This window comes from Grammomys surdaster, unplaced genomic scaffold, assembly GCF_004785775.1.
Source record: "Grammomys surdaster isolate TR1022 unplaced genomic scaffold, NIH_TR_1.0 278, whole genome shotgun sequence".
Classification (NCBI taxonomy): domain Eukaryota; kingdom Metazoa; phylum Chordata; class Mammalia; order Rodentia; family Muridae; genus Grammomys; species Grammomys surdaster.
In genome coordinates this window covers 4,014,187-4,026,647 of record NW_021604719.1, presented here as the reverse complement: position 1 = coordinate 4,026,647, position 12,461 = coordinate 4,014,187, and the positions used below count along the sequence as shown (strand labels likewise).

Genomic DNA, 12,461 nt, shown 5'->3' with positions numbered 1-12,461 from the left:
AGAGAGAAGAGAGAAGAGAGAAGAGAGAAGAGGAGTAGAGGCCAGCCATGAGCACATGAGAGAGGAAAGAAGGGAATTGGGAGAGAGGGGGAAGGGAAACAGAGAAAAAGCAAGAGAGGAGCAAGAGAGCAAGGAGGGGGCAAGTAGTCCCTTTTATAGTGGGTCACTACCTACCTGGTTGTTGCCAGGTAACTGTGGGGTGGAGCATACCTGGCTGTTGCCAGATAACTGTGGGGCAGAGCTTAGACAGAATGCTAACAATATAAGCATAGGAAATACTTGCAATCTTAAATTGATTAAATGGATTTAGCTTCCCCCAAGTCATCAGCAATATCCACCAATAATCCATCACCCGATAGCCCATGCAACTATTCTGCAAATGTGTGATTAATATCAGACTGTAATTTCATTATCTCCTGAGCCATTTCACCATAATTTAATAAATGGTTTCTAACCTTATCCCAGGGGAACAAGGTCCCATTCTAACACACAGGAATAACACAGAACTGCGTCACATTCCAACCCCATCTTAATGACAGTTGCCTTTGTAAGCCAACAACTTCATTTCCCTAACATAACCACAGCCAATTTTAAATTGGTGATTTCAAGCGTGCAGCATATTAACCATATGTCTTTGAGTGTTCCATAATTTTTCTGAATCAGGAGGCCATCTTTGAATATAATGTATGTTTTGAATGCTTTGATGTAGGTCTGCGCCTGTAGTAACATCAGTGGTTGATGGCAATGATTCTCAATCCAATGGCAATACTTACTTCAACCATTCTTTCAGGCCTTTTCTTTATTTGATTCCATATATGATAAAACATAAACATGGAAGAATATTATTCTCAAACTTGATCTATCTGTATAGATATCCAACCATTAATCTAGGCTCAGAGTACATAAATGCTCTGGGAGCTCAAATGAAGAGGAGTACTAGTATTTAAACATTGTAAAATGAACAATTAGAACAGGACACAAATCCTTCAGACTGATTCCAAGTAGTTTCTCCATCATAAACAAATAAGAAAGATAAACATAATGTCATAATATTAAGAGATACTTTTTTTGTAAAAGAGAACATAGTTTCATTGCATGTATTTTTCCACATGTTTCCATTCCAGACCCAAATGTTATCCAATGCTGGTATTAATTTTCAAAGATGTTCTTGAGCAGCTCTGTTCTCCATATGAGGAGAGAGAGGGGACATTCCACTCCCACGCCTAACTAACCCTTCAGACCCATCACTATGGATAGTAATGGTATTACTATCATGAAACAATCTAAAGTCTTTGTTGCCTTTCTGTTTGGTGTGAGCAGAAGCTATAGGGCTTCAAAGGTCCTACTGTTTATCAGTCAAAAGAACAGCTATTGGATCAGGGTCTTTTCCTGACAGAAAATGGCATCATAGTCTTTTAATATTAATTGAGAAATTTTATCAGTATAAGGGACTAATTTTTGACTGTTTTGTAAGGTTAAAAACAGCAATTCAGTGATTGTACCATAATTTTGGTAAAATATACCTGATAGAGAATGGTGAGCTGGAAAAATTGTATACTCTGATGCTCTGTTGTTGGGTTGATAATCATTTGGAAAAGTTTTATCTCTTGATTTATTGGCCCATTATTACTAGAAAATATTTTTCACTCTGGGAACATTTTTTTGTCACCAAATTTAAAGCCTATTTAACTGAAATTAACATACTATTGCAGCCTTGTTAGGGCTGCTATTTGTGTAATGATCTTTTTCTATCCCTTTACTTTCAGGCTATTTTGTATCTTTTAAGCAAATGTTTGTGTCTTGCAGAAAGGACACATTTAGGTCTTGCTTTTTGTCTTTCCTGACAATCTTGGTCTTTCTAAATGATTATTGATATAGCTGAACTTTTACCTATCATTTATTATTTATCCTCTATGTCTCATTCCTAATTGGTTTTTCTGTTCTGTTTTCTGCTTTTTCTTTCCTTATTTATTTTCTTTCTAATTGTTTTATTTGGATTACCATTGCTATGATGAAACACCATGCCAAAAATCAAGTTGGGGAGGAAAGTGTATATTTGGCCTACATTGTCACATCTCTGTTTATCATCAAAGGAAATCAGGACAGGGACTCAAAGAGAGCCAGAATCTGGAGGCAGGAGCTGATGCAGAGGCCATGGAGGGGTGCTGCTTACTGACTTCCCCCCATGCCTGCTCATCCTGCTTTCTTAATGAACCCAAGATCACCAGCCCAAAGATAGCACCACCTACAATGGGCTGGGCACTCCCCCATTAATCACTAGTTATGAAAATGCCTTACAGCTAAATCTTATGGAAGCATTTTTTCAATTGAGGTTGCCTCCTTTCAGATAGCTCTAGTTTGTGTGTCAAGTTGACATAAGACCAGCCAGCACAGTCCCATTGCTGAAGATAATACCTACACAACTCACTGAACATGGAGAACTTGAACTGGTACTTACATAAAGCCTTCATCCCTATATTCTAGCATCTTTGGTACAGAAAAGTACTCTGCAGGCTATGACAAAAAATGTAAACACCAACCTAGCCATAAAACCCTTGATCAACACTGGTGTCCTGCCTCCAAGATAGGCTTGCTAGGGCAATAGTGGCACAAAGCTTGTGGGAGTAACCAACCAATATCTGATTTGTCTTAAGCCCACCCTATGAGATGGAACTCAAACCTGACACTGGTTGGGACACCAAGAACCTAAAACTAGATAGCTCAGGGACTTAGGATAAAACCAAATACTTCTGTTCTATAAAACAAACAAATGATAACAACAACAGAATCAAAGCGAAGTGACTCCTAATGACATTCTGCTACACTCATAGATCAGTGCCTTGCCCAGCCATCACCAGAGAAGCTTTCTCGTATAGCAGATAGGAACAAATCCAAAGACCTAGAACCAGACATGATGCAGAGAATGAGATACCTTGGAACACTCATCCTTAAAGGGGATATCTCCATCAGATCCCTTTTTCAGAGCTCAGGGAACCCTGTGGAAGAAGAGATAGAAAAAAAATATAAAAGCCAGATGGAATAGAGGATGCCAAGAAAGCAAAGCCCTCTAAAGCAACCTGATTGAAGCATTTATGAACTCACAGAGACTGAGGCGGCATGCTCAGGGCTTGCATGGGTCTGCATCAGTCCTTTGCATATATATTATGGCTTCCAGTTTAGTGTTTTTTATGGGATTCCAGAGTGTGAGAATGAGTGGGTCTCTGTTTTTTCTTCCTTCTCTTAGGTTCTTTTTCTTCTGTTTGTTTGTTTTGTCCAATTCCAATGTGTAGTTTTATTTTCTATTATCATCCCCCAAGAAGCAGGTCTTCTAATGAGAGACAGAAAGGGAGTGGATCCAGCTAGGAGGCGAGGTTGGGAGGAAATGAGAAGAGAGAAAAGGAAGGGAAACTAAGCAGGATGTATTACGTGAAAAAAATCTATTTTCAATACAAGGAAAAAAATGACAGCCTGTCACAATTCTCATTGGAACAATTCTGAGAAGGAACATACCTTCTAAACTGTTACTTCTGGATCGACCAGCAAGCAGATACAAGACCCGTCAGTCCCAGACTCTCTCTGTGCATGCTGCTAGCTATCCTAGAATGGATCCTCTTGCCTTATTTCACTGTTTTGAAATCATATTTTGCACAAATGCATTGATATAATCTACAAATAATCTACTTTGAGAACCCTAGCTGCAGAGGATCTTGGAGATCAAGACGCTAAACATTCTATCTCTGTGGTAACGGATGGCATTACTAAGAAAGACTTAAACAGGCATGGCATGTGGAGCTGTCTTCACTAACCAGTGATGTCACGCATACTACTAGATTTATACCGAAAGGTACTTGCACCTATAGCAGTACTCCCAACAGCCAGGGCCATTTAGATGCCCTTCCGTGGGTGGGTAGAGAAACAAAGCATGGTCTATTTATGCAACAGAATAATACCTCATCATTTAAGAGAATGAAATCCTGTTATTTGCACCAACATGGCTGGAAATAGAGGATGTATGTTGAGTGAAACACAGCAAGTACAGAGAGACAAGTGAAGAAGAAGGTAAAGAGGATGAGGAAGGAAACTAGGAGGACTTTCAGAAATGGGAAGACAAGGAGAAAGAGGAGTGGGAGAGAAGCAACATCTGCTCAGAAGGTAGCCAGTGTTGTTGTTCATATTAATTAATATACAACAGTTGAAAATATTCCAACATTGTTGGGATCCCCCTTTTCTGTTTTTTTTCCCCTTAAAACAAGTCTTAGTATATTAGCACAAGTTGTCTTAGAATCCACAATCCTCCTGCCTCAGCATGTCAACTATAGTAGTTACCAGCTTGTACCGCCAAACACGGATATCGTTTTCTTGGTGCACAAGTTCTTAACTTGTGCATTTATATAAAGGGTATGATTTCCATTACAAATTCTCTGACAAAGATATTTTATTGGTGAGGGGCTTTGTTTTGTTTTAGCTTGGAGCTATTTCTGAGCAGTTTTCTGTATGTCTGAGAGAGTACACATTTGATGACATTTGAGTTTATTTTTCTATCAAACTATAAAATAAAGAACTCTCAAATTACTGTCTGAACTCATTTCGAAGTGATAGACTCAGTTTCATCATCTGGGATGCAATTATTAAGTGACATAGTCAGAAAATTACAATTCACACTGAAAATGTGCCTTTGTGAGCTTTGATTGTCAACTTGATACAACCTAGGGTCATCTGAGAGAGAAACTGTCTAGGTCAGATTGGTCTGTGCACATGTCTGACAGGAGTTTCTTGACTATTAATGAAGAATCCATTCCACTGTGGGAAGGTGGTCCTGAGTTACACTTGAAAACTAGCTAAGCATGGGTCTGTAAGCAAGCCCTGCCTGTGCCCTGGGCCCCATCCTTCTTGCTTTCCTATGGTCTTGGTTGCAGTTGTTTTCTGCAGGATCAAACTTCTGATTTTACTGGGCCATTTGTAGCAGTATACAGATGCTTTCTACTAGACCTTGCCCAAACCCCTAGCAATACCTTTTCCATGGGTACACAACTTCCTCCAGCTACCAACAACAGGATCACCTGTACCCCCACATTCTTAACTCATTCAAACAGACTTTGTTCCCCATCACCCACTGGCTCTGCTCGTGACAGGATGGCCCACAGACTCCTTTTCGACAAACTCAACTGTCTTTTTTTCTGTTTTGTCACTAGACTGCCAGGCAGAAGCTGCCAGGACTGATAGACCTCCTTCTATAGACTCCCCAAACCAGACAGTTTCTTCTGTCACCAAACTCATTCCCCTCCTTTCTGCAGCGGCTTACTTAGAATTTTCTAGACTCAGTCACCAGACTTCAGTTTGTTTCCTTTTCAGAAATTTCATCAAATCTTATTCAAAATAATCTGTATGTAGATGAAGGCCAGCTCCACACCTTTGGGGATGCAGAGGCATATGACTGACAGCCTGTTTAATATCCTCTTGTATTATCCGTAGCCAGAGACCTGGGTTTGTATTCTGGTCTCTTCCTTGCAGACTGGCCTTCTTTAACTTTATTCATGAAATGGAGATGATACTCACACTACATAGCTAAACCTAGCTATTTGTGAGGATTAAATGAGAATCCATATGCAAAGCACTCACAAAGGGGCTGCCGAGTACTTGTTCTTAAATGCAGGGTTTGTTTACTTGCTTGTATTCCCTCCTAGAAGTCATGAGACTGCAATATTGCACATTGCATTCAAACAAGAATTCCCAGGATCTAGAACGGCTCCTGTCATACAGCAGGAGATAGAATGATGAATGCATTTACATAAGGAGAGGCAGAAGTATGCATAGCCAGCCACGGGTTGCTTCTGAGAGGAAGATTCATTTTTCTCAGCATCCCACCCAGGGTCTTAGGAATCTCTCATCCCACGAATACAGTCCAAGACAGCAGCTATGCCTTTCCTGGCTCGGATACCTGCTTTTGAGGGTAATGTTTTTTTAATTTGAAAATATAAAGCAGCATGCATTATCATTTACTAAGTTTCACCAGCATGTGAAACAGAAGTAGAAGACAATTCTATCGTATGAAAAATACATACATTGGTATAACACGAATAGAATTTAAAGGAAGACAAAGCGTTTCTCAGCAGTTATGGACTTGAGCGAACAGAACAGACACCAGCACTAATAAAGCTCCTATAAATACAAAACTGAGCAGAACCGCGTTGCGCTACAGCAGCCCGTATCCACCTTGCCCTCAGTAAGGTTCAGTACTCTCACCCTCAAAACCCCCAAACTGGGATTGGCCCCGCCCCCTCCAAGCCCCGCCCCTTCCAAGCCCCGCCTTTAACTCTGCCCCCTCCTTTGCGCTCCCACCGGAGTCTTCAGCAGCCACGCCCCGGCAAGCCCCGCCCTCAAGCTGCCCGTCCCTGTATAGCCACGCCCCGCGAAGCCACGCCCTTTAGGGCTAGGCGGGGTCGGCTTCGCGCTCCGCCCCAGTGGTCCGGCAGTTCGGAACGGTGTGCGGAGCGTGGGAGAACGCCCACGGGAGCTGATCCCGCTCACGGGCGCGGGAGTCTCAGCGCGGAAACATGGCGGCTCTGACTACTGTAGTGGTGGCGGCGGCGGCCACAGCAGTCGCCGGAGCGGTGGCGGGGGCGGGCGCGGCCGCGGGGACCGGCGTGGGAGCGGCGCCGACGCCGCAACAGGTAACGGTGGAGGCTCCGGCCTTGCTCGGGGCGGGCCTGGCGTTTGAAGGCGCTTAGAGCCGCGGCCGTGCGGGGCTGTGTCAGGCCTCAGTTTGAGAGGACTCCCTTTCTTTAAAAAATGGGAGCTAGTGATGGGAGCTCTGGGTATTAAGTCGGCAGTGGCCCAGGGCTCCACACTGTCTTGGAGTCTGAGAACCGAGAAGTGGTGAATCTGTTTGATTGCATCGGTGCTAGGATACAAGGATGGACCGGATAGGTGGTTCCCAAGATGGGGGTCCTAAGGACCCCAGTCTCCACATGGTGGAATGGAAATCTTTTGTTTAGATGATCAGATCTCTTTTCTGCTTCAGTTTTTTTTTCCTATAGCACTTAAATACCACGGGATATAATCCACATTTTATTCCTGTTTTTAAATTGTGTTTCTGCCTTCATGAAAATGTAAGTACCAGTTAGGTAGACATTTTCGGAAGCTTTAGGCATTATTGTATTCCTACTGCCAAGGACTGTACCTGTTGTGTGCCCAACATCTTTGAGATAGTAGGCATTTACTAAATATTTGTGGTTCAGTTCAGACATGAAGGGAAACTACTGTGAGCTGAGGAGTCTCCATCTTCCTTTTCTAAGGGAATACAGTGTTCTTTCTAGTGTGTAGTTAAGGAAATTACATCTAGGGAAGGTTTTCTTATACATCCTTTTGTTTTTCTCCTTATTCTCTCTGTATCTATATAGTTCTATAACTCCCAAGTATATTAATAGAAAATATATAATACATTTTAAAAATAGACTATGTAAAATATTTTAAGTATGTATTTTTTAAAAATGCATGACGACTGGGTTTTGGTATATGCCTGTAATCCCAACATTTCAAGAGGCAGAGGTGGGAATGTTATGGGTTAGAGGCCAGTATAGGCTGTACAATGCAAACTTTTCTCAAAAACAAAATGAAACAAAAATTTAAAAAATAGTCTTATTTCCAGTGGTATAATTACATTGAATGTCTTTTTTCATGACAACTTTCTGCCATACTGTAGAAAGCCAAATGACTTCCCCACCTAAATCATTATAATGTTGTATATCCTGATGTACCTTTCTTACCAGCTTCCTGACACTGTTATTGGCATACACTATCATGATTCTGCTTCAGTGATTTGCACAAGTTGTATTTGCCTTTTCAGGGGTTGGATCAGAATGACCTGTGGGTCTGTGTCACTGTATGACATTTAGCAATCCCCGGAGACATCTTTGATTGTCACAGAAGTCAGAGTACTAATTACTAACTACTACTACTGAAAGGTGCTACTAAGACCTAGTAGAGACTGGAAGACAATCCCTCCCTGAAGAATTACCTGTTCAATAATGTCAGTGTATCGAGACTGAAAAACTCTGTTAAGTATATACCTTATAGCTGAGAATCACAGTAGCAATGAAGTAGAATTTCTCAAAGAATATTAATATTAAGGCTGGTTTTATTTTTTAAGTTAAATAGGGGCTCACTTAGTGAGGTACTTGTTGCATAAGTTTGAAGACCCAAGTTTAAGGCTGAGCACCACAGCACGCACCTCTTATCCTAGTGCTGGAGAGTTGGAGGCAGATCACTGGGACTTGCTGGTCAGCCAGCTTAGTCACATCAGTGAGCTCTGTTCAGTGAGAGAATCTGTCTAATAAAATAAAATAAGGTGGGGAGAAATGAAGGAAGACACCTAACATGAACCACTGACATCCACATGTATGTGTGCCAACACATAAACTGTACACATGTGAAAAAGTTAGGATCATTGATGTACTATGATGTTTTGAACAAGTTTATGTGTTGTCTGTCCGTCATACTCTTCCCAGTATCTCCATACCACACACACACACACACACACACACACTCTTGAACATACAAAACCTGTACTCTAGCACTGAACTTCAATATTTGTTAGATGATGATTAAATGGACATTTGAACTAACCCTAAAACCTTAAATGTTGACTTGAGAAAAGATAATTCTTATCATAATAGTCTCACGATTTTAGACATCTTTGCCAAAAAATACAAAGTTCCTGTCACCAGAGTTCCCTTGACAAAATGTGTCAGATGGGGTGATATAAACATCAGAAATTAGTTTCCTCATTTTTTTAGAGGCTTGATGTTCAAATTCAAGATGCCGTGAGAGTTAGTTTCTTGTGAGGTTTCCCTGTTGTCTTCTTGATGTCTTCATATGGTCTTTTATGATTCCAGATATGTGCTGGAAAGATGGCTCACATGTTAAAAGCACTTGTTCTTCAAGAAGACCTGGGCTTGATTTCCAGCACCCACATGCTGACTCATAAACATTTATACCTCCAATTCCAGGAGATCCAAAGCTCTCTTCAGGCCTTTACAGATAACAGTCACATACATGGTGCACAGGCATACATACAAGCAAAATACCCATACACATAAAATAAATCTTTAAAAAAAAAAAAAAAGAGAGAGAGACACTCCAGATGTTCTAAAGAAAGGTTCTTTAAGAAGCAGGAAGCAAACAACTCAGAAGCTTCAAGAAGTCCCTGAAACTGACCAAATGCACTAGGGCCTTCTCTCTCTAAGTTTACATAAGCGGAAAGGACTGCTGAGAAACACTCTCAGACCAGACCAGCTTCCTAGAAGAGGTAAATGAGACAAGCTACCTGGAAGAAGCAGCGACCAGTGACACTGCCTGGAAAAATCACTCTCTAACCTGTTGGACTGCCTGTATGCTGTGCAGTGAGCTTCAGGTTTCCGGCTTTCATGAGCTATCACCCATGCGAGGATGAGCTTTTAGTGTTGCAGATGTCTTTGAGTAATTTCTTCTCCTTATCTGTACTCTGTAAATAACCCAATAAAACTCATTGGTTCACTAAGTTGAATTTTGGCAGTTATTCTTTGAACTGGCTGGTTTTGTATCAACTTGACACAAGCTGTATTCATCAGGGAAGAAAGAGGATCAACTGAGGAAATGCCTTCATGAGATCCAGCTGTGGGGCATTTTCTTGATTGGCGATGAGTGGGGTAGGGCCCAGACCATTTTGGGTAGTGCCATCCTTGTGTTGGTGGTCCTGAGTTCTATTAAGAAAGCAAGCTGAGCAAGCCAAGGGAAGCAAGCCAGCAAGCAGCACCCTTCCATGGCCTCTGCATCAGCTCCTGTCTCCAGGTTCCTTGCCTATTTGAGTTCCTGTCCTAACTTCCTTTGATGATGAACAGCAGTGTGGAACTGTAAAGCTGAATAAAGCCTTTCCTTTCCACCTTGCTTTTGGTCATGGTGTTTTGCCAAAGGAATAGAAACCCTAACTAAAGCATCCTTACTTTGGTCTGTTGAACTGAGCAGATCTTTGTTCACAACTCTTCAGGAAGAGTCACACAGCCCTTTTCAAGGTTGAAAAGTACTCTTCTCAAATTTTTTACTTATTCCTATGAGTTGTTCTTTCAGCCATATTGGTTGTTGAATTATGACTTTAAAAAAATTGTAAAACTTAATTATTGTTTGTGTATATCTGTGTGTGCACATACACACGTGCATATGCCTGAATACCACAAGTACATGTGGCATAGTAAGCTCTTTACCTGCTGAGCTACCTTGCCAGCCCCGTTTTTTGAAGACTCTAACAATATCTCACTAATAGTTTTGAACCAGGTGTTATACTAGAGACAGAGCTTTATATCTTTTAGTTCTGGTGAACTTCCCTGGAGTGACCTGAATTTTCTGTCTCTTGGCTGACTGGAATAGCCCTTCAATAATAATTCCATGGGGTCTGAGAGGAGGCTCAGTGGTGAAGAACTACTCTTCGGGCTCCTAACACCTACATTGAGTGGTTTATAACCACCTCTAACTCCAGCTCTAGGGGATCTGATGCCCTCTTCTGGTCTCTGAGGGCTCCTGGACACACACACACACACACACACACACACACACACAAATAAAAAATGTTTAAAAATTAAAAACAAAATGTACATCCCAGGATACTCTGATTTTAAATGTTCTTCAAAATGGATTTCCTATAAAAAGTCCTGTACATGATATAGGGCTAAGTGTATGTCCAGGTATGTAAGGCTCACAAATGATCTTAAAGACTCTGCACATCTTAAGTTCTAGCACCTGTGAGTATAAACATTATATCTATCATAAAAGCATTGGCAGGTGTGATTTAAAGACCTTAAAATGGGTAGATGATCCCGGATTATCTTAGTGGGCCCACTATGACCCCAAAAGTCTTAGGCATAGGCAAAGAACCCAGAGTTAGTAAGAAATACAGCGACAGAAGCCAGAGAATGCAGTTATTTGAGGAAGTGGGCTGAACTGAGGAATGAGGGCAGCTTCTCGAAGCTGGAAAATGGTATGGAAGTGGAGTCTCTCTGGAAGACTCTAGAATGAAGAAAGCCTCACCAATACCTTATATTAATTAATATTTTAATGAACAAATTATATACTTATGTGGCTCAATAGAATACTTTGATAAATGTATCTATCATAGAATTGTTAAATAAAAGCTAATTGTATCCATTCTATCTCATTTTTTTTTTTGTAGTCAGACATTTGGAAACTTATCTTTCCACTTGATAAGTATTTTTATTGGCTAGAGTCAACTTACTGTACATAACTCAAAATTTCCTGTACTAGGTACCTGTCATTGGTGTGACAAAATTCCTGACAAGTTGATGAAGTGTTTATTTGGGGCTCATGGTTTGAGGGGATACCATCTATTGTGGAGAGGAAAATGTGTTGGTGGGAGTGCGAGGCACTTGGTCACACTGCGTATATGGTCAAGAAGCAAGAAGGATGAATGCTGGGACTCGGCTCCTTTCCTTTTCCTTCTTCCCAGACATCAGCCCATACAGTGGTGCTGCCCACATGAAGGGTAGCACAATTAACCAGCAACTACTCATTCCCTTTCTTCTTCTCTCCAATCTCTGGTTACCATCATTCTCTTGTCTTTTTCTATGAAATCAGCTTTTTTTAAAAATAAGTAAATATTTTTTTAAAAAAACATTCTTTTTTAAAAAAATAAATTATTTATTTATTATGTATACAGTGTTCTGCCTGCATGTATGCTTGCAAGCCAGAAGAGGGCACCAGATCTCATTATAGATGGCTATGAGTCACCATTACTGGGAATTGAACTCAGGACCTTTGGAGGAGCAGTCAGTGCTCTTAACCTCCGAGCCATCTCTCCAGGCCAATATCTCTTTTGTTGAAGAATTTTCATATAATAAGAGCATGTGGTATTTGTGTGTGCTGTGTTTTATTTAGTGGAATGTTCTCTAGGTTTACACCTGGACTTTAGGCCTGATTTGCAGAATTGTTATGTTTCAGTCACTGGTTGGTAGACTAATTTTTGGTTAGTTTGTTATGTTGTAAGAGGAAGCAGGGAGAAAGGCCAGAGAAGTCTTCATGTTTGTCTGACTAGAGTTCTGTGCTGATGAGAAGGAAAAGCTGGCCTGCATGTTGACGAGTGCTGCTGTGGCATACTGATGTCCTTCCCTCCCCAAAAGGACTTAGGTACGCATTAGGTCAAAGTGTTCAGGATACTCTCTGGTGACTGTTAGCTGACAGCCAAGCTAGCTGAGGTTATAGTGCCACATGAGACAAGGATAAAGACTTTACAAAATTAGTTCATAAGTTGACTAAACATACAACAAAACAAAGTACAGAAGCCTTGCTTTTGGCTTTAGGCCTTGCCACCATATATTGTGTTCAGTGCTTAACAAAAAGAAATTATGAAATGAAAAGAAGAAAGTACAGTTCACACTTAGGAAGGAGTAAACAGTAAAGAGGCACTAGGCATGAGT

The 12,461-nt window shown here is 41.0% G+C and overlaps 1 protein-coding gene across 1 annotated transcript in view; it reads left to right on the top strand.

The window, feature by feature from the left end:
• Window positions 1-6,470: 6,470 nt before the first annotated feature.
• Window positions 6,471-12,461, top strand: part of Ccdc112 (coiled-coil domain containing 112) — a 32,505-nt gene continuing 26,514 nt past the window's right edge. Inside the window, exon 1 of the mRNA XM_028777166.1 lies at window positions 6,471-6,671. Within this exon, the coding sequence (XP_028632999.1) occupies window positions 6,555-6,671 (117 nt within the window). The 5' untranslated portion in view covers window positions 6,471-6,554. The remainder of the gene's footprint in view (window positions 6,672-12,461) is intronic.